The sequence below is a fragment of the Onychostoma macrolepis genome, chromosome 01 (genome assembly GCF_012432095.1).
Source record: "Onychostoma macrolepis isolate SWU-2019 chromosome 01, ASM1243209v1, whole genome shotgun sequence".
Lineage (NCBI taxonomy): Eukaryota > Metazoa > Chordata > Actinopteri > Cypriniformes > Cyprinidae > Onychostoma > Onychostoma macrolepis.
In genome coordinates, this window is record NC_081155.1 from 19,697,101 (window position 1) to 19,719,652 (window position 22,552).

At 37.2% G+C, this 22,552-nt stretch overlaps 1 protein-coding gene across 3 annotated transcripts in view; it reads left to right on the forward strand.

Moving 5' to 3' along the window:
• Window positions 1-22,552, forward strand: part of rgs12b (regulator of G protein signaling 12b) — a 43,045-nt gene that overhangs the window by 12,688 nt on the left and 7,805 nt on the right. For all 3 annotated transcript variants that reach the window (XM_058777270.1, XM_058777257.1, XM_058777261.1), the window contains exons 3-7: window positions 446-556; window positions 17,297-17,318; window positions 21,276-21,445; window positions 21,850-21,942; window positions 22,182-22,325. In XM_058777270.1, coding sequence (XP_058633253.1) covers window positions 446-556; window positions 17,297-17,318; window positions 21,276-21,445; window positions 21,850-21,942; window positions 22,182-22,325 — 540 coding nt within the window. The remainder of the gene's footprint in view (window positions 1-445; window positions 557-17,296; window positions 17,319-21,275; window positions 21,446-21,849; window positions 21,943-22,181; window positions 22,326-22,552) is intronic.

Sequence of the window (22,552 nt, forward strand, 5' to 3'; positions counted from 1 at the left end):
AATATATTAAGCAGTAAAAGCTTTTTCAACATTGAACCATTATTAATAATTAAGCATCAAAGCGGCATAAAATATTTTTGAAGGATCATGTGACACTGAAGACTGTGTTGCCATCAAATAAATTACTTTTTAAAATATATTCAAAATAGAAAATAGTTATTTTAAACTGTAATAATATTTTACAATATTACTGTTTTTACTGTAATAAAATCCTAATAAAATCTGAATTATTCCAAACTATTTGCTGGCTATACTCGGCAAAAAACTCTTCTACTAATTCCCAGACATTTCTGGGGAGACACATGGTTACACGTGGTTTGCCAGTGCGAGGACGATGGAACGTTTAATGAGTCGCAATACACATTGTATCATAAGGAGTTCTGCTTTGTAAAATTTTGGTCTTGTTTATGTTACTTACTAATGTCTTTCTCTCGGTTTCTCACAGGGTGGAAGATTTAAAGGCATCACTATGGGCTTTCCTCAGCGTTCCTCCGGCAGACGATCTTTTGGACGTTCCAAGCGTCTCAGTATGGCTCGCTCACTTGATGACCTTGAGGTAAGGTTCCCCAAATGCTCTTCTTTTTCTCCTCAGGAAGGTGTCCCTACATTTTAGTATCTGTCTCTCTTGCATTCTCACTTCTCAGCATTCCGATCCTATCACTCGGAGGGTTGGGAATGATTATATAAGGAATGAGTGATCTACGCAGTAATTCAGAGACATGCATGCACACTGAAGCAAACAGCCCTCTGGATTGCATGAACTCTAGGGCCCTTATTCACGAAACGACAGCTGTGTGCCTGTAGAGCAGATCTAACACCGCAGTGAGGATATTCTAGTGTATTAATGGCCGTGGTCACACTCACACACATGAGTTTAATTTTAGACCCAGCAGTCAAAGAGACAGAGTACATCCACGTGTCATGTGGTGACGGCAGATCGCCATGGCAACGGAGGAGATGGTGAAACATGGATGGTGTAATTTTCAGATGGAAGAGCTTGGGGGCACAAAAAAAAACTGACATCACATCTCAGTCTGTCCTGATAGCCAGCATGCCAGCGGTTATTATAGTTTTATCTATTTTTTTTTAGTAATTAGAGGCTTAATTTGGAACATTAAAGCTGAAGTGTGTGTGAAATTGTTTTTTGTTTTTTTTGGTGAAAAGTGTAAACACTGTGGATCTGTGGTGTTATGAAAACATCGCTTGACACATAGTAGTGATTTGGCAACCTGTCTGAAAAATCATTATTTTGAAAAGGTTAGTGGTTTAGAAATTACACACTTTCATTTTAACTTATTTTAAAGGAACATCAATCTGTGCTTAACATTCACAAAGTCATCCATTATCAAACTAAAGTCCTCCTTGGTATAGACTGAGTACAAGGAATGGATTTCTACCCAGAAAATCTTTGTTCTGAACCCATGAATTTAACCCCTAAGTATTTAACTTATTCCTCTCCACTCCTAAATCATGGAGGTTGATGGGTAGACGTGACCAGCAATAAAACAGCCAAAACAAATCACATTGACTTAAACACTTAATGAGGGGCCATAGTTATATCATCACTAAAATCTTGGGTTCAGAAAAGACACATTTACATTTATGCAATTGCCAGATGCTTTTGTGCAAAACCACTGACATTGCATTCAAGATATTTTATAATTAGTTTATGTATTCCCTGGGAATTAAACCCATGAATTTGTCATTGCCAGTGCTATGTAAATGCATTATAGGTAGCTTTGGATAAAACCTCTTCCATATGCATATGTAAAAATCTAGTTAAAACTTTAACAATTTATAATACAGTTTGTATTTGAAAAAAATACAAAATAGGATTAATGTGGCCCCTCCTACTCCTATACCTTTGTCCACTATTATAAATGATCAGTCAATAATAAGTAACCGATCCCAGAAAACTGTTACTCTTTTGGACTTGTTTAAGCGTTTATTTCATGATCAAATTCAGCTTTACCAGCTGAGTCACATAACATGAAAATGAGTCTCCGTGCCACTCTGACGGGACAGTCACACTGTTGATCAGGCATAAGATAAAAGTATGAAACACTTCCTCCAGTTAGTGGCTGGAACAAACACTCGCCTGATTGCATAAAGTGGGTTGTATTGAGTGAAGAAGAGAGAAAACAACTGTCTTAACTTAAGCTCTTAAAAGCAGGATGTTTATCGTCTGCACTGTACAAATGCTAAGAAAAGCCTTGATAGTTAATACAGAAACTGTAATAATGCTATAGATTAAAAAGAAGGTTAAATGCGACTGTTTTATATTTATATTTTTTTCCTCATGCTTCCATTATTTTCTTGTAGTCTCTCTCTCTTCGGTTTCCTCTCATCTCTTTACCTCGTCTTCCGGTAGCTTCGTCTCTTTTCTCAGAGCTGCACATATGCAGGGTGGCGGCACTTGTGTGTGAACAGAGCTGGCTTTGTGAAGCAGCACAGTAATTAGTGTGAGAGTGTGTGTGTGTGTGTGTGTGTGCTAATGAGCATTGAGTAGCATTCTTCTCGTTAGCAGGGATTCTGCTACGAACTCGCACACTCTCTGCAGTGAGGCATGAACGTGCATACACACTCTTAAATTACATGCTAATTGAATACTGTCCTTAAATGCTGTGACACACACTCTCAAGCTCTGAGATGAACATACACAAACAACATCAGGAAAGGCACACACATATTTCCTCTGGCTGGCCTATCATGTAAGAGAAAGCGAGCTATGCAGTTATTTTGTCAGCGTGAGTTTACCCGGCGAGATGTCATTTCTCTTCATGCCCACAGACACTGTGTGACATCACGCCAGCCTTTCTAGCCTTCAGTTTGCTCACTGAGCCAACAGATTCCAGCCCCCGTTCAAAACTGATCGTGACTGTCGTTGAAAGTCACGAATACGATTTATTTTTAAATACAAACTCTTTTTACATGGATGATTTAAGCTGAATGGCACTCCGGAGACTGACTTCTTCATAAACACAGACTGCTGAAGTAAACTTGAAATACACATATTTGGTCTTATTTTTAAAATTCCTTGTTTTTATTGTTTTGATTTAAAAAAAAAAAATGTATGACTATTTTACTTCCTTTTTACGTAAAGCACTTTGAATAACCATTGTGTATGGAATGTGCTATATAAATAAATAAACTTGCCTTGCCTTGCTTTGCCTTATGGTGAATGATTAGAAAATAAATGAATTTTGATCTTCATAGTCTTACATCAGAGACAAATAATTTTGTTTCAGTATGTCATCAAACCCTTTTTAAAAAAAAAAAGCCATTTAGAGCAGGGACATTTTTATTTTATTATTATTATTATTATTATTATTTGACTCCAAGGCCCCCATCGTTCACAACAATATTCGAAGGCCAGACACTCCTAGTTTCTATAAATTAACTTTCATTAGATTTTAAGAAAAGGTTTTTTTCAAGGTTCCCACTTTTTTTAAGCAATTGATTTATGTGGCTTTTCCAGTACTTTGTGATTTACCGGATCAGAAATAAAGATGAAATATTTTTTAAAAACCTAATACAATATTTTGAAGATTGGCATGACAATAAATGCATACATCTGTGTTAATATATAAGAAACAATGGCTGCCGACACCCTTGCACTCACATCTCCGAAAATGTCAAAGCAAATTTACTTACAAAAAACTTCTTTATTCAAATGTATCATTATCTTTATGAACAAACCACATATTTGAAGTCTAAACAAGTACATACTCACCTAAAAACCTCTTGACCTGCGTGACACAAAAATTATAGTGGATTTGGGTGTCCCCCGTGAAATACCGCAAGCGGAGTGATACAAATGTTGAAACGGTTGGAGTTCTGTTGTCACTATAATATCGCACTCCTCTCAGCCAATCAGATTCGAGGACCAGAAAGAATAAATAAATATGATGATTTCCAGATCTAGAAATCACACTTTTAAAAATAGGCTACACCCCGTTTTCCCCAAAAAATAATAACCATGGTTCTTCAAAGAAAAGCGTTTCTGACAAGGAAATGTTTTCCTTTTTAGATGTTTTAGCTTATTTTAATGCTTATTTGGTCTTGTTTTAAATCATCAGTTTGCTTAGGCCCCCTAATGGTCCCTGGCCCCCTGGTTGAGAACCACTAATAAACAGTAGGGACAACTTTTTATACTTCAAATTATTTCTGATGTGCTACAGTACATTTTCTCATGAATATGTGTTTCAACTTATTACAGTGCATAAGTAACAAGGGTTATGAATGACATTTACATCATCTCAGGCTTTTTGAATAAATTGACCAGTTTACTGAATTAAACTGATTTGAACAATCATGATCATCTAAGTAATGTTTTTAGGTTGCATGTTTGCAATAAAATTGGCATTATAGTATATGTTGTATGCAGGCTTTGCTTGTTGACGGATAAGTTGGTTCATATTTGTGGACTTGATCATGTATGAGTAATTGGATCTGCGCTGTATGTTAAAGGCAATGCGCTGAATGATTGCAAAAGCCGTCGATTTCTTCAGAATCACTTTGAGAGTCTTGAGAAGATTGCAGCATACATGAAGTCGAGCATGTGTGAAAACAACTTGATGGTTATCATCATAAGAGCAGATGCTGTTTAGTAATTATTTGAATCCTTTAAATTAGAATCATAGAGCAAAAAAGGATAATTCTGAAAATTAGAACCTAAATACTGTTTTTGTTGTGCACCGCAAGGCTAAATAAATATTAATGACACAGCACTGGAAAATAACTTCCTGTAGTTGAAAAGCTTGATTAGAAAACAAGGAATCCTAATCATTGTGCAACCCAGAAGAAATATGTCTCAACTCTCATTCTTGTGACTGCTTTATTTTGAATAGTTTCTCAGAATCACATGTTTGTTTCTGGTTGTATTTCTATATGCATGCGTTACAATGTCTGTCTATTATCTATGTGTCCAAGTGAATGTATTATCTCATTTTATAATCAAAAGCAGGAGCAATACAATGCATTTTTAACTCTCTGAGGCTGCTGCCTACAGAAGCCACATGTGTTCACTTCAGTCACAAATTCTGAGTGATTTATTATAGTGAAGATTCTACTTCGCTCCCAGGCTCAAAAAACAGACCCCATGGATTCTTAAACACTGCTTATGGAGAGAACAGAGTTTGGACTTGTTGAAGAATGTAGCCTTTCATACCACGTTTAGGTTTAATAGTGCCTGTCAAACAAGACAAGTCCACTCACAAACACAATGAGAAGGACCATTCGATGTTCCTGATACTTTTTATGGTACACATTGACTGCAATTATACACACACTGAAATAAACACATGCCAGGAAGCTGAATCCCCTTAATTGTTCAAACACACACACACTCATTCTGATTCTTTCACGCTCCCTTCTTTAAGCAGATGCTGTGCTCCAGGCATACTAAGTAGGTGACACAAGGCATTGTGTAAATAACATGAAGAATCCCACTGTGAAGCACTTACATTTCAGTGCGTGTGTGTGTGACTGTTTCTCACGCCTCTTTGAAGTATATGAGTGTGAACACACAAGCACACACACTCACTCACTCACTCCCACTTGCGAGCGTGTCTCTGCATCTCTGTCTGTGAGCCCTGGGCTCTGTGGGCGGAATAGGAATTACAGCGGAGTGGGTGGAAAGACAGAGAGAGAGAGAGAGAGAATCAAACAACACAAGACGCAGAGATAGTGACAGGGACAGACTGTGAATACGGACTCACACACGCTGTATTGGACGCAGCCAGTGGATGGATGTGTTTACAGAGCGTGGAGTCATTTAACGGCCGACTGTGGAGCCTAACACTGCCATACATGGAGCCAACTTTGAGCGTCAGTACTGATGGAGTGAGTACCTGTACATGAACATTTGAACCGGCTAGTGTGCTTGTTTGATCTGTCAAGTCGTGTTGTGTTTAGAGGCAGAGTGTTTTAGGTGGGGGTCGTGGATGCACACCGACAGTTTTCTAGCGCTGGAGTCTGTGTCTGCTGTTAATATTTAAGAGTGTGGTTGTGATCACAAAGCGCTGTTTGGATTTTAGCACCGCTTGTACAAGTACTTGTGTGATCTTGCTTTGGAATGCAGGTCCATGTCTGTTGAAACCTCAAATTAGTTTAAAAACTGTGCTGATGGACGGGTTATCAAGTAAATTTGCATCTTAGATACTCATTTGATGCCATTTATTTTCATGTTTTATGCTTTAAATATATTTTTGAATGATCTAATTTTATGCCAAAATTAGCAAGAGGAAATATATTTATATAGGTAATTATGTAATTTACCTTTTATGGTTTGATCACGAATCATCTTGCATATCCTAATCATGTGACCTGATTTGTCCAATCAGGTGTTATTGAATTCTTATGAGCTCCTGATGAAAGATTTCTGTATCTGTCATCCTTTTTTTTTTTATTTTCTTTGAGCATCGTTGGAGGTTTTTTGTGCTTCGCTATGAATTTAAAGCAACTTCGTCTTCAGTCTCACGTGTCTCGTGACTTGCATGAGTGTGTTATAATTTTTATTCTTGAAATTGTGCAGGCTTTAGACAACAAATATTTCATATGAAGTAAAGCTGCACTTCCCTTTAGAAAAGAAGAACGCAAATCGAAAAGTTAAAGTGAAACAAATACTTTGTGAGTGAACTCATTCGGGATTGAAATGTATGCATGTAGTAATTTATGGTCATGCTGATTAGTAATTCTGTATTCCACCCTTTTTTTGGGGAGAAAAGCATTTTGCCTGAAAATTAGAATAGAAATGTATTAGATTTTTTTTTTTTTCCTCTTTACTATTTCCAAGAAAAATTCAGTTCTAAATTACGCTAAATATCATTCAATCCTTTTAATGAATATGCAAACATTTTTTAATATATTTTAAAGGGTTTTTATTTATATATGTATTTATTTTTAATTCATAAGATTAACATTTTGTGTGTGAGTGAGTGTGTTTGTGCCTGTGTTGGAAGATACAACAGATGGCAGTATTGAGACAAGTTGGTCTTTTATTGAAGAAATCAGCTAGGACTGACATCCTATGCTCCTTCCTTCTCTCTGTATAATTTACATTATGTAAATAATAAGTATATTTACATAATGTATTGTTCAACGGTGTCACCTTCATCCATGCTACTGTTTATTCTACTTATCACTCTTCTATGTATCTCTCTTTTCATGTGTTGCAGTGTTAATAAGTCTTGTCATACATTATATACTGTGCTGACAGACTTTATTGTAGTTGTCTTGCGCTGGTTTCAGAGTACTAGATCAATTTGACATTGTATATGTGTATTGTAATATTTAATAATATGATATTATTACATTATATCCTTGGTTTCTTATCGGCCATTAACATTCCGAGATGAGATGTCTTTCTGTATAGAGTTGCATCTGTTTGCCAGCTCGCTTAGCTCACATAAGCTCCATTGCTCTTGGTTCGAGAGGAAAGAGAGAACCACTGTTAGTGTTAATGCCTTCATGCCCACTGGGAACAGGCAGAGAGGACAGTCATGAGAACCAACAGGAATGTGGATCTGCATTCAAATGACTTGAGATTTGGTTTTCTCTTGAGAGCACCAGGACTTCCCCTGATTCAGAGAGTTAATCCCCGTCTGAAATGTGTGCCACAGCCCTGGAGTGGAGATCTGGGCTGAGCCATGCATTTGAATATGAACTTGCAGAGCTGTCAGGGGTGATCTGAAACACTGTCATATTTCTGTTCTCTGCTCAAACTTTATCTTTCACAAATGTGAAATGAGCTGATTGACAACTTGTTCAAAGAAATCAACACTAGTTTTTCTGTTTTTACAATACGTTAAATTAGTTTGTTGGAATTGACTTATATAAATGACTGAAACCTGTTTTTTTTGTTTATTAATTATTATTAATTCTTTTTCTTTGTTAGATTTACAAAGGGCCATATACTAATGCTTCACAATTCTGGATAATTGAGAATTGCACTTTTTTTTTTTTTTTTTTCTCCCACGATTTTCACGATTCTCCCACGATTCTGAACTAAGCAAAATAATGTGACAAAATATTATTGCTGCAGTCTGTTTAAAAGCATTTAATGAATTTGAACGAATAATTAACCATTTAAATATATATGTATTTAAAATATATTTAATAAACCAATTTTTAAAATTAAAATAATGAAAAAGTGGTTTGAATTAATGATTCAGTGATTCACTATTTGATCGCTACAATACAACATCAGTGTTTAAACCTGAACTTCATATCTGAAAACGTTCATCCCAGTATTTCTGTGATGATATGAATTACTGTAAGACAAAAATAATACTGTGTAGCTAGTTGAAAAGACTGTGAAGCTGTTTCTTACCCAAACATGGTAACTGTCTGTCTGCTCTGTTTTAGCGGCAGCGTGAACACAGATTTGAATGTTCCAGGCTGATTTTTCAAAGGTTTAATAGACACGTGTGAATCGTTGTCATTTAAAAATGGGATCGCTTGGGTGTTTGATTGCGATCTTTAATGATTAATCGTGCAGCTCTACCATATACCCACAAAAAAATACTAAAAATAAAGCTCCCAAACCTCCCTTAAAGATCTTTCACCACCAGCCAAAAAGCATAATTTTAATGGTCCTCTAATATTTTTGTTCTCTGAAGTATGTCTGCCAAGTATTTTTAAGATCTTTCTTTTTCACCCATCTACTCAGGAAATTGCCAATTGCGACGCTCATATTTTTGAACCGAGCTCATGAGGTTTGTATCAAACACTGCCTTTGTACCTCCAGCTCTGGGGTATTTTTATTGCTTTCTCTCTCTGTGCTGATATGACCTGCTCCAGAACCTGCCTTTCATTAATGTCCACTCTCACGGCATGGTCACTCACTTTACGTCATTCTCCAACTGCCTCACTTTCCTCCAAAAACACGCCTTTCAGCCGGACGATCCAGAGGCCTGTCCATCCTCTTGGATTTTTACAGCTTTGCTGCTGAGTTCCCCGGCTGTGTTTTTAGACTTTAGGAAATTAAGACAGATGCTTATTTGAAGTGGCAGCGCAGGGCTATGCCGTTGGAGGCCCGGAGTGAGTGCTTTCTTTTGTCTTGAATGGAGGATTTATTTGAGTTGTGGCAGAGCCAGGGATGGTGAAGCGGTTCAGTAAGCATTTCTTGATTCCTCTAAGTGAGAGGCGCTAGTCGGTGTTGAAAAAGATCACCAAGAGAAAAGTCTGACATCTGTTTTTATAGTTACTACACAGGTCAAGGAACAGGAGAATCCCATCGTTTTCTTCTCCATCTGAATTTCTCGCTCGCAACCAAAGGCGCTTTCTGCAGAGGGTCGAGGTTGCTGTAGTAACAGCACAGAATCAGAAGGGAACTTCCTCGTCAGTAAGACTGAGTGTCTGTCTCGCGCTCGGAGAGCATGTCAGCTCTTGCTGTGGAGGAATGAAGTGAGCGCAGTCTAGGCGTAAGAGCGGGATGGATTCGCCAGTCAAAGCACTGGGTCTCTACATGTTAGGAGCTGCGCTGTATCAATGGACACACATCCGAAAAAGACCATGAGTCTCAAAAAGAGACTGTCGTTTAAAAGGGTTTGCTACTTTCATACGGTGAGTTGGATCTATGAGTGATGAAACGTTTTTCTCTTTTTCTGTCTACTGTCTCTTATGTGCGTTGTCTCTCCACGAGTCGTTGTGAGACATCTCTTTTGTTAGTTCCCATTTCAATAGCTCTGTAAACATCCTCATGGTCTCTGAAAGGGGGCAGAGACTGAGCACACCTGGACTACTAGCACTGTTTGTTCCACTAAAACTATGTCTTCATGACAAATGTGTGTGCTGATTGATTAGACATGGGTATTTTGTCAGATAGAACAGCTCGTCTGTCTGTCCTTAAGAGTTTGTGCTGTAAGCTAGCTTGAGCATTTGTTAAGCCAAAGCAAATAGGCGAGAATTGGATATGTATTCATACCGCTTCACAGTTTGAAGACACACAACTTACTCTTTCTATGCTAGGGACTTTAGCACTCAATGCGAGGGACTATTTATTTCAGATTCAAATATAAACACTGGGATCTGTTTGTCCGTTAGCTGTTAGTCTCAGTTTCCTGCTTCTTCTCAAACCACAGTGTGTTAGGTTTGGAAAAACCTTGTCTGTTACTTCTCAAACACCTAACTGGAATGTGTGTATGTGGGAGGGAGAGCGGTCATCAAATATGTTTTTTGACCAACATTACAGAGAACGGACATCCCTCATTTCCCTTCAGTTTTCTTCTCTTTCTGTGAGCACATGCTTATTTTTTATTTTATTCTTTTTTTTTTATCCAGTTCAGTAATTTTTTATTTTTATTTTTTTTCCAGTTATATTTCTGCCCTCTCTTTTATTTTATAATTTGGACTTTGCATTTGAGATGAAAGCACTTTTAAAACTATTATAAACTGTTTTCTTAATATCTAGTTTTTTATACATTTGTTTTCATACATTTTAAAATAGAATTTATACCTGTGATGCAAAGCTGAATTTTCTGCATCATTACTCCAGTCTTCAGTGTCACATGATCCTTCAGAAATCAATCTAATATGCTGATTTGGTGCTCAAGAAAATATTTATATTATTATCGTCAATGTTGAAAATAGTTGTGCTGCCTAATATTTTTGTGGAAACCGTGATACATTTTTCTGTATTATCGGATTAATAGAAAGTTCAAAATATTAATAAACCCCAAACGTTTGAACAGTGAATGTTCCAGGTAATATAATTGTTGCATGAGTTGTACAAAGTGTTCAACTTCAATTTGCACTCCCTCTGAATGTCTTGATTCATTCAGAAATACATCACATTACGTAAATACTGTAAAATCTATTATGATTACTGTTTCTTGTTGATTTTAATATTTAGCTTGTAATATTCTACAAATATCCCATACTTATTTAAAGGGATAGTTCTCCCAAAAATGAAAATGCCCCGTGATTTACTCACCCTTAAGCCATCCTGGTTGTATATGACTTCCTTTATAATGGCAGTGAATGGGGGGTTGGGGTTTTTAAGCCCCAAAAAAGTGTGTCCATCCATCATAAAAGTACGCAGGACATAGGCGTAGCATAAGCTCTGGTGAGAATATGATAGTCTCGCGAGAACCAAGTTTTGATTCAATATTGATATTATTCAGGGGTGCAAACTTGTCACCTTTCGGTGAAATTCGCTGTTTTCACCTTGAAATAGGTCATTCACGTGAATCGTGTAGATCTGTAAAAAAAAATTTAATGGGTGTCATCTGTGTCACGTCACCTGTAGCGTTTTTTTCCCCCTGTTGGCAAAGGAATGGACCCACCCTGCTCAGCCTCTGATTGGCTTACCTTAATGTCCTTTCCCTCAACCAACCAATCTCACTCCTGAAGCCTAACTTTTAGACGCTGCAGGCAGCTATCCATATTTCCAGAGGCTACGTAAAACGTGTAGGAACAAGCTAACGGCAAGCAGCTTATGACCGAATGAAGAATGTGCATCAGTGTGTTTTTTTTCTTTTTTTCTGTTTTTATTTAATTTATGAAGGTGATGTAAACTGAATAATTATATATTCTATTATAATTATATAATAATATTGTGTGTAGGCTATGTAACTTATATAGTTTTATTGTACATTACAAAAAAATAATCATTTTATTCATTTCGACAACTTTACCGACATTGCATATAGTCTTTGGCTGCGTCCATTGCATCCGACACGTTTTTTCACGGACACGCCGCCAAATCGGAAACTCTGGGCTTAAAGGGATCCCCGGGTATTAAGACTATAGCTTAATATAACGTAAATGATGTCTCTTATTTAAATATGTAGTAAAAAACCCATGAAAATGTTTGTTATTTGAAAAAATCGACATCATTTTTGGACTATGGGGGGCGCCATTATTTTACGTGCACAGTACATTCTGTGTTGATGTCAAATGGTTGCACTCAGTGAGCTACTGGCGCTTATTACCGCAACAACTCAGAAAATAAAATACTGATACAATACCACATTGTGAGGCTTTTGGTTGTAATTTTCAGTCGAAGGGCAACAAAATAAGCGATTTAATGTAAGACTTCACTGCTTTCCTAGCGATAAGAAAAGGAGAAAAGCATGGGAAGATGCCTGTGGACGAATAACAGTTCCTAAAGACCCGCTTCTTTCTTCTCTCCACTTTAGCCCTGATGCCTTTGAGTCTTTTAGTAGACCACAGCTACTGAAAGAGCTTAGAAACGGCTGAAACAAGAAAGGCTAGATGCCATCAGTTAGGATGTAAACATGCCGACGTGCGGCCGCTAGAGGAGTTCCTCAGCGCGGACTTCCCTCGATATCCGGGGCGTTTAGACTCCTTGTGGGGAAAAATCCATGGTACAGCATTTGGTTTAAACCTATACTTATATCCATTGCCACCTGTAAGCTCTTTCAGTAGCTGTGGTCATCATATCAGTATTTTATTTTCCTAGTTGTCTATTCCGAGTTGTGTTGTGGTAAAAATAGCAACAAATAGCGCTAATAGCTCACGGAGTGCAACCATTTTACGTCGTCAGAAAAATGGCGCCCCCCATAGTTCAAAATATGTATAAAACGATGTGATTTTTTTTAAAATAACAAATCTTTAATGGGTTTTCTACTACATATTTCAGTAAGAGACATAATTTACATCATATTAAGCCATACAATACCCAGGGATCCCTTTAAAGAAAATTTCGAGTTTCCCACTCGTAATAACGACTTTGTGGTGGCGTTCATGTGCGTTCAACTCGTAAATGTATCTGACATGACTTGAACACACCTTTTTCACCCCTGACGAGTTTGCACCCCTGATTATTCTTACACGTCGATTTGCTTCAGGAGGCCTTTATTAACCCTGGAGCCAATGTGGAGTACTTTTTATGAGGGATTTGTGCGCTTTTTTGGGCTTCAAAATCTCAACCACCATTCACTGACATTATAAACCTTGGAAGAACCAGGTCATTTTTTTTATATATCTAAGATTGTATTCATCTGAAAGAAGTGGTAATGGGGTATGAATGGGGTAATTTTCATTTTTGGGTGAACTATCCCTTTAATACAGACCTGTGAGGTTATATGCATATAAACGTCTTGGCTTTGTGAGTGAGTGCTAGCTGTGCTTTCACACCCTGTCATAAAGTCATCCCTGTGTCAGCTAATGCACATTTGAATATTTCACCCTTGCAAACATAGCACAGAGGTAATGTTTGTGTGATATCCATAGCATTGTGTAAACAAATGCACTTGGACAAACAACAATGGATGTTCTGTATGTATGTATTTAGTTCTGCACCTTGTGGCCTGTGTCTTTAAAGGAGTAGTTCAGCCAAAAATGATTTGATAATGTTTTCTGGTGCAGCTCAGCAGTAACATCAGGAATGTGCCTCAAACAGCACAAAACTCATACATCCACACATCTGGTTGTATGCATGTGAGATCAGAGGCCAACCAGCTGCAAGTATATGTAAACCCTGAGGTATGTATGGATCTCTCCACAGGCTATGCTCTGTTAGAGAATGCACAGCAGAGGGGAAGAGAAGGAAAACACATTAAGTCATACCAGGGTCATCAGACTGGAAGAGATGTTGAGATGAAAGCAAGACGTGATGGAGCTTGCATGTTCCTGATGCTTTGATAACATATCTAAAAAAAAAAATAAAATCATTTATTTTTCTTAAATATACTATTTTTAGCTAAGCTGTTAGTCTGTGGTGTGCATAGCTCAGTGCAGTGGTTCTCAACTGTTTTTTTGTTTTTTTGCGTCAGGACCCAGATTTGACATTGGACATCAAGTGGTGACCTAACATGAATTATTTATCAATATTTTCAAGCCCTGCAAATATTAAAGCCGCTATGAAAGGAAAATTCACCCTAACATTGAAGTCCCTGCATCAGTTTTTTTTTTTTTGGACAATCTGACTTTTGTTTCATTAAGACTTTTACATGATATGGGCTGAATACGAAAATTGAATAAGGGAAACCCAAATTATATAAACTGTTCTTTGTGTCAGACTTTTTAAATGTATTATTTGTTTGGTTTTTAGTTTATTTTGTCTTGTTTTTTTTTTGTTTTGTTTTTTATTACAGTGACTAAAGACTTGTTTTTAACTAAACCTCTATTAACAGAATCATCATATTTGATGTTTGAAAGAGTGCGCACTTGAAGTGTTGCCATTTTCATTTATTATTAGCGACGTTTATTAAGTGTCTTTAGGGCTTGTTGTCTGGACTTGACTCATAATTGCGGTCCAGTAAATGGAGTTAATAAAGTAGGCAGGTGCAGGTCTCAATATTTTGATATGTGGCTTATTTCCAAGATTAAGTGTTTGGATTTAAGTTTAAATTTAAGTGGGCTTGTTTTTATTTGCTTGTTGTTTTTTAGATCTGGCAACACTGATGAGTCGAAACATACTTCGTTCCCTGTGATTTCTTGCCCCATACATGTAAAAGAGAGACACAACTCTGAAACACTTTTAAATACTTCATTAACACCTAGTTGTTCAGTTCGTTTCCATAAATGCTGCATACATTTCTGTAAATGCATTTGTCACCACATGGGAAAGAATTCAGTTGTAGATTGGTTGTCATTCTAGCCTCAGGTTCTTTTCGACTTTCGTAATGTAGTTGCATTCTATGCTGACATCATGAGAAAGTCAGAAAAAACTACATCAACCCGGGTGATAAATACATTTTAATCTTACAAAAACAGATTTTGTTTCAGATCAACCTCATCAATAGTACACAAAGAGCACCATCGACCCTGTTACCTATAAAGCAGCTTCTGTGTGCCATAGTCTTCTATGTTACATTAAGACGACAGAAAGAGATTTGGGGTAGAAAGAGTCAGGAATGTGAGGGGTGGAGAGGTTGGAATATGGGGGCTTGGAAAAGGCCACTTATATTTCAATATGTGGTTACAAGCCGCTCCACTGCCAAAAAATGCAGGGAACCCACTGGAATGAGAAGAGGAAGGAGGGAAACAGAAGGGGTTAGAGGGGGCAAGACGATGAGAGAAGAGTATGTCTAAGCGCTTTGCTTTCTCTGTGAGTCATATAATGACTTCAAGACATTTCATTCAGAAGGGTTTTGAAGAATGATCAATATCCTGGTCGTTCAGCATCACTCTGACTCCATCTGCACTCATAGTCTTCCAAGTGCTAGACTTATAGCCTACTTTTTGGTTTGATCATATGGTGTTTCCAGATAATGAATAAGTATATGGTCTTAACAGGTTAGAATAGAAGTAGCTCTTTCCCAAAGTTGCTTAATCTATAGTTGCTGTGGCTTTCTAATCTGCAATGTTTCAAAAATTAAATGTTTCAGTTCAGTGTGAAACTGACTGTTTGATTTATTCTTTATTCTTCTTTCTCATTTCACTCAAGGTCACACTAAATTTGTCAGTGGTGTTTCTCCTATTTAGAGATAACGGGAACCAGAAGAACCACTGACGGTAACATCACTGACAGATTTCCAAGTTGAAGGAAGGTATAACAAAATCAGAAATACCACCTTTGGTCCTAGTTACAAAACTTTTTTATTAGGAGGAAAAAATGGTTGTTTGTTAGTTAGTAATCCTGATCATTTTAATGATTTTCATAAAATTTACCACATAAAAATGAACTGTTTGGACAGTGGCTTTGGGTTATTTAAACTGGTATAAAAAATGGGTTTTACTTTTATTACTTTTAAAATTGTGTTAAAAATTTGAGTCGTGCAAATGTAAATGGTTCAAAAAATATTTCAACCATTAACAGGCTCTTAGTTTTACAATGAATTCAAATACATGACTGAATGAGGTATATAGGACCTTAATGTGAGAGATGGATCATGGACTGACATAAAAGTAAAAGAAGGTTAGGTGATAAACTATATAGTGTGAAACTATACTAACTTTTAACACCACTGTGTTTATATAGTAAAGGTATCTAGTCTTTAGCAAGCCTCGGCAGTCAATGATTTACACCTTACAGTCGTTGGTGATTTGTAATATACGGTAGTTGATGTAGGACAGTGTAGTAGAGTGTGTCCCTGATGTCACTGGACCGATGTAATGAAGTAATAGGCTGATGTCATCTCAAACATGTTGACCAAGGACAGAGTCCGAGCCAAATTATTATTATACAGAGTGCTCCATAAAACTTTTTCAGTTTTCCAAATGTAGTATTGAATAACATCAGGGGCCGTTAGGGCTTAAATACAAGGTTGTGTTGGGAAAGATATTGCTGTAGTTCCAGAATGTTTGTTTTTGTATAGACTGTTCAATGGAAACTCCATCCGTCTTTCTGTTTATCCATGCTGGTACCAGCCGCCAGACATGTGGTTATTTTTTATTTCTTTCCCCCATGACTGTTTCTGCATTGTGAATGATCAGACTCCCCCTTTAACTGTCTTTTAATTGCTTGTAATAATAATTTCTAGGCCTATATTGAATCAAAATTCTTGTTGCAAGAATAGAGCATTTAATTTGGAGAAGGCTAAGGTCATTTTTTATATATTGCATACAAAAGCTTGAGGTTGTTTTTGAAGAGTCATTTTTAAAATAGAAATCTTTTGAAACATTCTAAATGTTTTTACTGTCACTTTTGATTAATTATAATGCATCCTTTCTGAATAAAAATATGAATTTCTTCACCCAAACCTTTTGGACGGTGGTGTATACTAAAAAGAAGTTATATTTGTTCTCAGTCTTTTCAGCGGTAAAAGTGCTATTTGTAGAAAAACTACGCTATGTAAGCTCACACCCTGGGAATTTCATCACTTACTGACCTTTGAGCCTTACATTTAAAGGAAATCACTCATTTGGCACCCATCCCATACAAACACATCCACTCACCTGAATTCCACTGTTATGATTGTGGCATGCATCATTTGACCCTGCAATAAATGGATCATCACTCTGAATAAATCACAGATGAAATTGAAATAAAAATGTTATGCAGTCAAGACTATCTTTTTTTTTTTCTTTTTTCATTTTGTACAATTTCTATGACTCAATATTTGTCATTTGGGATAAAAAGGTTTCAGTCTCTTTCTTAATCCCTTACTAAACCACTGAATGACATGCTCAGGCAAATCAAAAACTGGGCGGGACTAATGTGTCACAGTGGGCGGGGTCAGTAATATCAAGATTGCTGGAATGTACCTGATGCATCTCATTATCTGTGAGTGAGTGAGGCGTGTGTGTGAAAGACTGTACCAGTAAAACAGGAAGAGCTGGTGTGTGTATCATGCCACCAGAGTACCCTGCTATACTGCAGACTTCAGTGTGCGTTTGTGTTGAAGAGAGTCACTCACACATGTCTTTCTGTGTTCTCTTGCAGTCTGCGGCTGTCTCCGATGGCGGTGAGTAATTAATCAATGTTTCGATATTAAAACCTCAAATCACATCCTGTGATACCTCTTGTTGAAATGTCTGTTTTTTGTCGTATTTCTGTTCCACTGTTCACAGTTTCATTCTTTATTTTTATTTCTATTGTACTCCATGTCTTTGTGATCTAATTACTTCTACATTCCTTGTGTATACATTACTTTCACCTTCTTGTGTTCTTTTCCTATTCTTCTCCATTTTCACTCCAGTCTCATTTCTGATATCTTGTATCAGGCTTGTTGTTTTCTATGCTGTGTTTTCAATGTTAATGTAGTTTATATATGTAGATCTGAAATGGATAGAGCTCTACCTATTTTAAGGAGAAAGCAAACACCATTTTGGCTGTCTTTTATTTGCCTGATCTCTTGATAAGATAGGCTTTCTGTTCCCTCTACGTCCATCTATCCATCCCCCCCAAATCCAGCTCTTACACAGCAGTTTTTGCTCTATAAGTGCTTGTTGGAAGAATATAGACTAGCATTTTAAAGTCTCCAGCTCATTTTGTGGGAGTAAACAATGTAATTTGGTTCTTTTTGAGGTCAGTTGAAACATTATTTGTGATCAGTTTTCCTCTGAAATCACAAATTTACTCTTGCATAATGTTATGATGTGACAAAACAAATTCTGGTTTCATTACGTGCATCTTTAAACATTCCGCCCAACTTCCTCTTTTTATACAAAACTATTCACAGTGATTGTACAGAAAGTAATATGTTGTCTGATTCATCAGGGCAGAGTGAGTTATTGTTTTGACCTAAATCTCTGGATTTCAAATCCAACTGCACTAGGAGTGGACAAGCCCTAACTACCTCCCCTCTCCCCCTCAATGGCTCAATTAACATGTGTGAATGTGCCAGGGTTTCTGTGAATGTTTGCTTAACGTTGCCAGTCAGAGCTATAGATCGTTCAGCCTTATGCATAACAAAAGGCATGGAGGGACAAATGTATGCAAAACTGTGAGGAGCCTATGCTTGCACTTTATTTCGATAGTCCACTTTGGACATTCTGCTATCTATAAGTAACTTTGCAACTACATGTCAACTAACTATCATTCATTTGCAGCTACATGTCAACTAACTCTCATTAGAGTATTAGTAGACTGTTAGGTTATGGTTAGGGTTAGTAAAATCATTTGAAGTATTCGCACAGTTAAAGTCAGTAAAATGTCTGTTGAGGGACCGTCAAAATTAAGTGTAGGCAGATACTTCCACTAATACTCTAATGACTGGTATTTGACATGTAGATGCTTGTTGTTAGCAGGATGTTTAAGGTGGACTATCGGAATAAAGTGTTACCAACTTATTCAGCGGGCTGTTTCTTTTACCATCCTGTTGTATTGTTTTTAATGTCTGTGATTGCGAATGGGCAGACGATAGTTTGTGGCCTCATCAAGTTGCCCTTCAAACACAACGACCATGAGAGGATCTGAATTGAGATCAGCCCGGCTGGATCAGTGTTCAGATGCCGGGGCCAGCTTTATCCCCTAGAAACCAGGAAAATCTGTTCCAGGATCAATTAACGGCATGGCGGGATGTCGTAAATCTGCCTGTGAAAGCAGAGAGAGTGAGTTAGGGACCACTTGTAACATCAGTAACACCCATAGATCAAAGTGCAAATCTCAGCAACTTTCATTTTCTTAATTATTCTGCTGGCTTTAGACTTGAGCTGTGTTCTTGTAGACGTCTTGGTGTGAGTTTTAGAGTCTGGACCTCTCCTTGTGTAAGACTAGTTCGTTTACAGTACGTCTGCATCTAGGGATCAGTGACATAATGCTTATTTTTTATGCCCGGAGCCGTTTATTTATTCAAAATGAAAATCATAAATACAATGACTTTAATGCACCTCCTCTATGATGAACTTGTTTTTGTTTTTAATTTCTGGGGGGGGGGGGGCATTGAGTAAAAAAATGTCAGGGTGATTGATATCAAAATGAATTAAATATGAAATTCTTGAAAAGAAAACCTTAGTTATGGCAAATATTAAGTAGAAATTAAGCAAATATCATGTTATCTTACATTAAGTATGGCATATATTAATGTAATATTAGAGAAAAAATTGCATTACTGCATACATTAATATTTGAAAAAAAAAAAAAAGAAGTCTGTCTGATCAAAATCATATGGTGTGGCCAACGATCATGCAGGGAAATAAAAAATCATGAAACAGGAAATTATATCAGAGGACCTATTCAGACCCTCATGACTATGTGTCAAGGTCAGTCTCTTAAATTATCACATAATTTGACATTTTTATCACAAGACAAGGGTAGGCCATGTTGTGAAATGTGGTGTGACTCCCCAGAAATATATTGTATTTTTATTATTATTATTAATTTTATAATAAATAAAAAAAACATGTCAAAAGAACAGAAAAAGAAAAGAGAACACGTGTTAGAGGGTCATTTTTGTTGAGTAAAAATGAAAAACAAGTAGTTAGAATAGAAATAGAATATAGAGTGCAAGTGTTAGATGGTCTATACATACATATACATATACACAAGCACACAGACACACTTTCTGCATTTTCATCATGGATACTCTTATTTTGTCATATTACCCCTATTACAACAGGACCAGTGTGCATTTTATGCAGCGCAGTCAAAATGAAATCATCCCATCTGTTTGTGTGTGCAGTTTGTCTCGGGTTATGGTGCTTCTGGGTGTCTGTGCTGGTCCAGCATTAATATTGCAGGTTCTTGTTACCTCTACCGTCTAAGTTTCCCTCCCCTCTCTACTTTCAATAATTTATCATCTACCCGTTCAGAGCTTTGTGCACAGGCCACTCTATCTGTTTACCTCTATGCATGCATGTAGTCTCATCGCTGTCTCTGTGTTTAGTTAGTCTCTAGTTGCTTATGATGATTGCGGCCAGCATGTACGTTAGCTCTATAGACAGTTTGATGGCTGTTCACTCTCTGCTCCGTGGCAGTGTGTGTTTGTAATGTGGGGTGATGGATGTCAAAGCCTGGCGTCCAATTGGCATGAAATACCTGGTGAAGTGGCATCACACAGGCTCGTACCAGCTTTACCCAGGTAAGAGCTTGTGCTGATAGTGACCCACGGTCTGCCGAGGTTCTTTCAGAGGTGCTTTCTGAGTGCTTTCGTTTTATATTCAGCTATGCTAAAGCTGTTTATGTCTTGCATAGCCTTTCGTGGTTTTGAGAATTTCTTTAAGGAATTTTATGTTATGTTGCTTTTGCCTTAATTACAACAGTTCATTGTAACATGGAATACAGTCATATGAACCTCTTTTATTTACTTTTATGCAGCTTGACGGCTCCTGTTTACTATGAACAGTTTGATTTTTCAAATACTCTTGTATTCCACAGATAAAATAACAGCATGTGAATTTGGAACAATGTGTGGGCGAGTAAATAATGACTAATTTTTATTTTTGGGTGAACTGTGCCTTTAAAGAAGGATTTGCTTTGTAACTTTAATCGATAGTATTTGATTACAAGAACTCACTAACCAATCAGAATCACCCAGAAACTAAACAGAGAGCATCTAACAGCTGCAAAAGAAGTATCAGATAGATTACGAAATCAGGTTAAGGACTTATAACGGCATTTTAATAAGTAGCGAAACATCTTGAATTTGCCAGTGAATCTGAGTATCTTCTGTTGCTCTACCTCTGACATTTTAGTTGTTCATTTTCAAAAGCGGGTCTATTTTAAGAGTATTGCTTTAATTTAGAACACCCTCCTCATTCAGGCATCAGAATTACATAATTCAGATCCTGTTGGGCATTTCGTGATTTGAAAGAGTTGATGTTTTGGGGGGATTATTGTGTAAGTTTGTCACATGCAACTTGAGAAAGGGAATCAATAAAAAGCTTCATGTTACTATAAATGTCTACTTTAACAAAAATAATTGTGACACTCTGTTTGGTGTGAATAATCGTAACCTTGTTATCTCATTTTGTGTGTTTAGAGCTGAACAGCGTGGACCTGAAAGGCTGCGGTAGTGATAACAGTCTGAACAGCAATGCCAGCCTACCTAGTGTGCAGTGCCATAGACGCCACACTGAACGGCGCGTTGCATCATGGGCCGTCTGCTTCGAGCGGCTGCTGCAGGATCCTGTCGGTGTCCGATATTTCTCGGTACGTTGGATCGGTCCAAGTCATCCTTTTGCACAGTAGCCGCACTGTTACAGAATCCTTGATCGATATTGGCCGAGAGTACAAGTCAAACGTTGTGGATTTGAATTGAAAATGTGAAGAACTCAGATACTTTTATATCAGAACTTGCATAAGTTGTAAAGGCTTTCTCAGCAAGGTTGCATGAGGAACTCAACGAATTCAAGGTCTCAAACAAAACCACCAGGAAATGTTTGGAAAGGATTTCGCTATCTGTAAAGCAAAGAATGCCTAGAGAATTTAGTTCAGCCAGTGAGTGAGTAGTTTAATTTTCTAGTTGAAAGGTGAAAAACAACACGTGTGTAAAGGAATTATCAATAGAATAACCAATAATGTTTAATTTATTTCTTTTTCTCTTCATCCTGCAGGAGTTTCTGAAGAAGGAGTTCAGTGAGGAGAATATTTTATTTTGGCAAGCATGTGAATATTTCAGTCATGTTCCTGAAACAGACAAGAAACAGGTATGAAGTCTACATATTTACCAGTTGTATTTTTAAAGTTTAATTGATTAATTAATTCAATTTCTTTATCAAAAAACAAATGCTGTGAATTTTTATAGGCTGTTTATTAGATTTTTTTTTTTTTGTCCATAGCAGTTCATTTAGTGTAGTAAATACACCCTTTGCGTGGACAGGATGAAATAAACAATGTTTTTCATTTGCCGTTTGATTGTGACTTTGTCATAACTTTTGGCCTCCAGCTGTCCCAGAGGGCCAGAGAGATCTACAACAGCTTCCTGTCGAGTAAGGCCACCACACCCGTCAACATTGATAGTCAGGCTCAGCTGGCTGACGACATTCTCAACGCTCCAAGGCCAGACATGTTTAAAGAGCAACAGCTACAGGTAAGACAGGAAATGGGGCTACGGCACTGTATTTCTGAATAAAAAAACTTTAGCACAGAATTAACAGAGCCTAAACATTTCCAAATGCACCTCAGGCTGCATCGGTGTCAGGCCCATCCTAGAGATTTTGAAATGTTGGAAAGTTTCTTTACATGCCTTAACATGTCTTTTTATGTGGTTCTACTTTCCTAGACTAATTAATATAAAATAATCAAATGGTTTGTTAT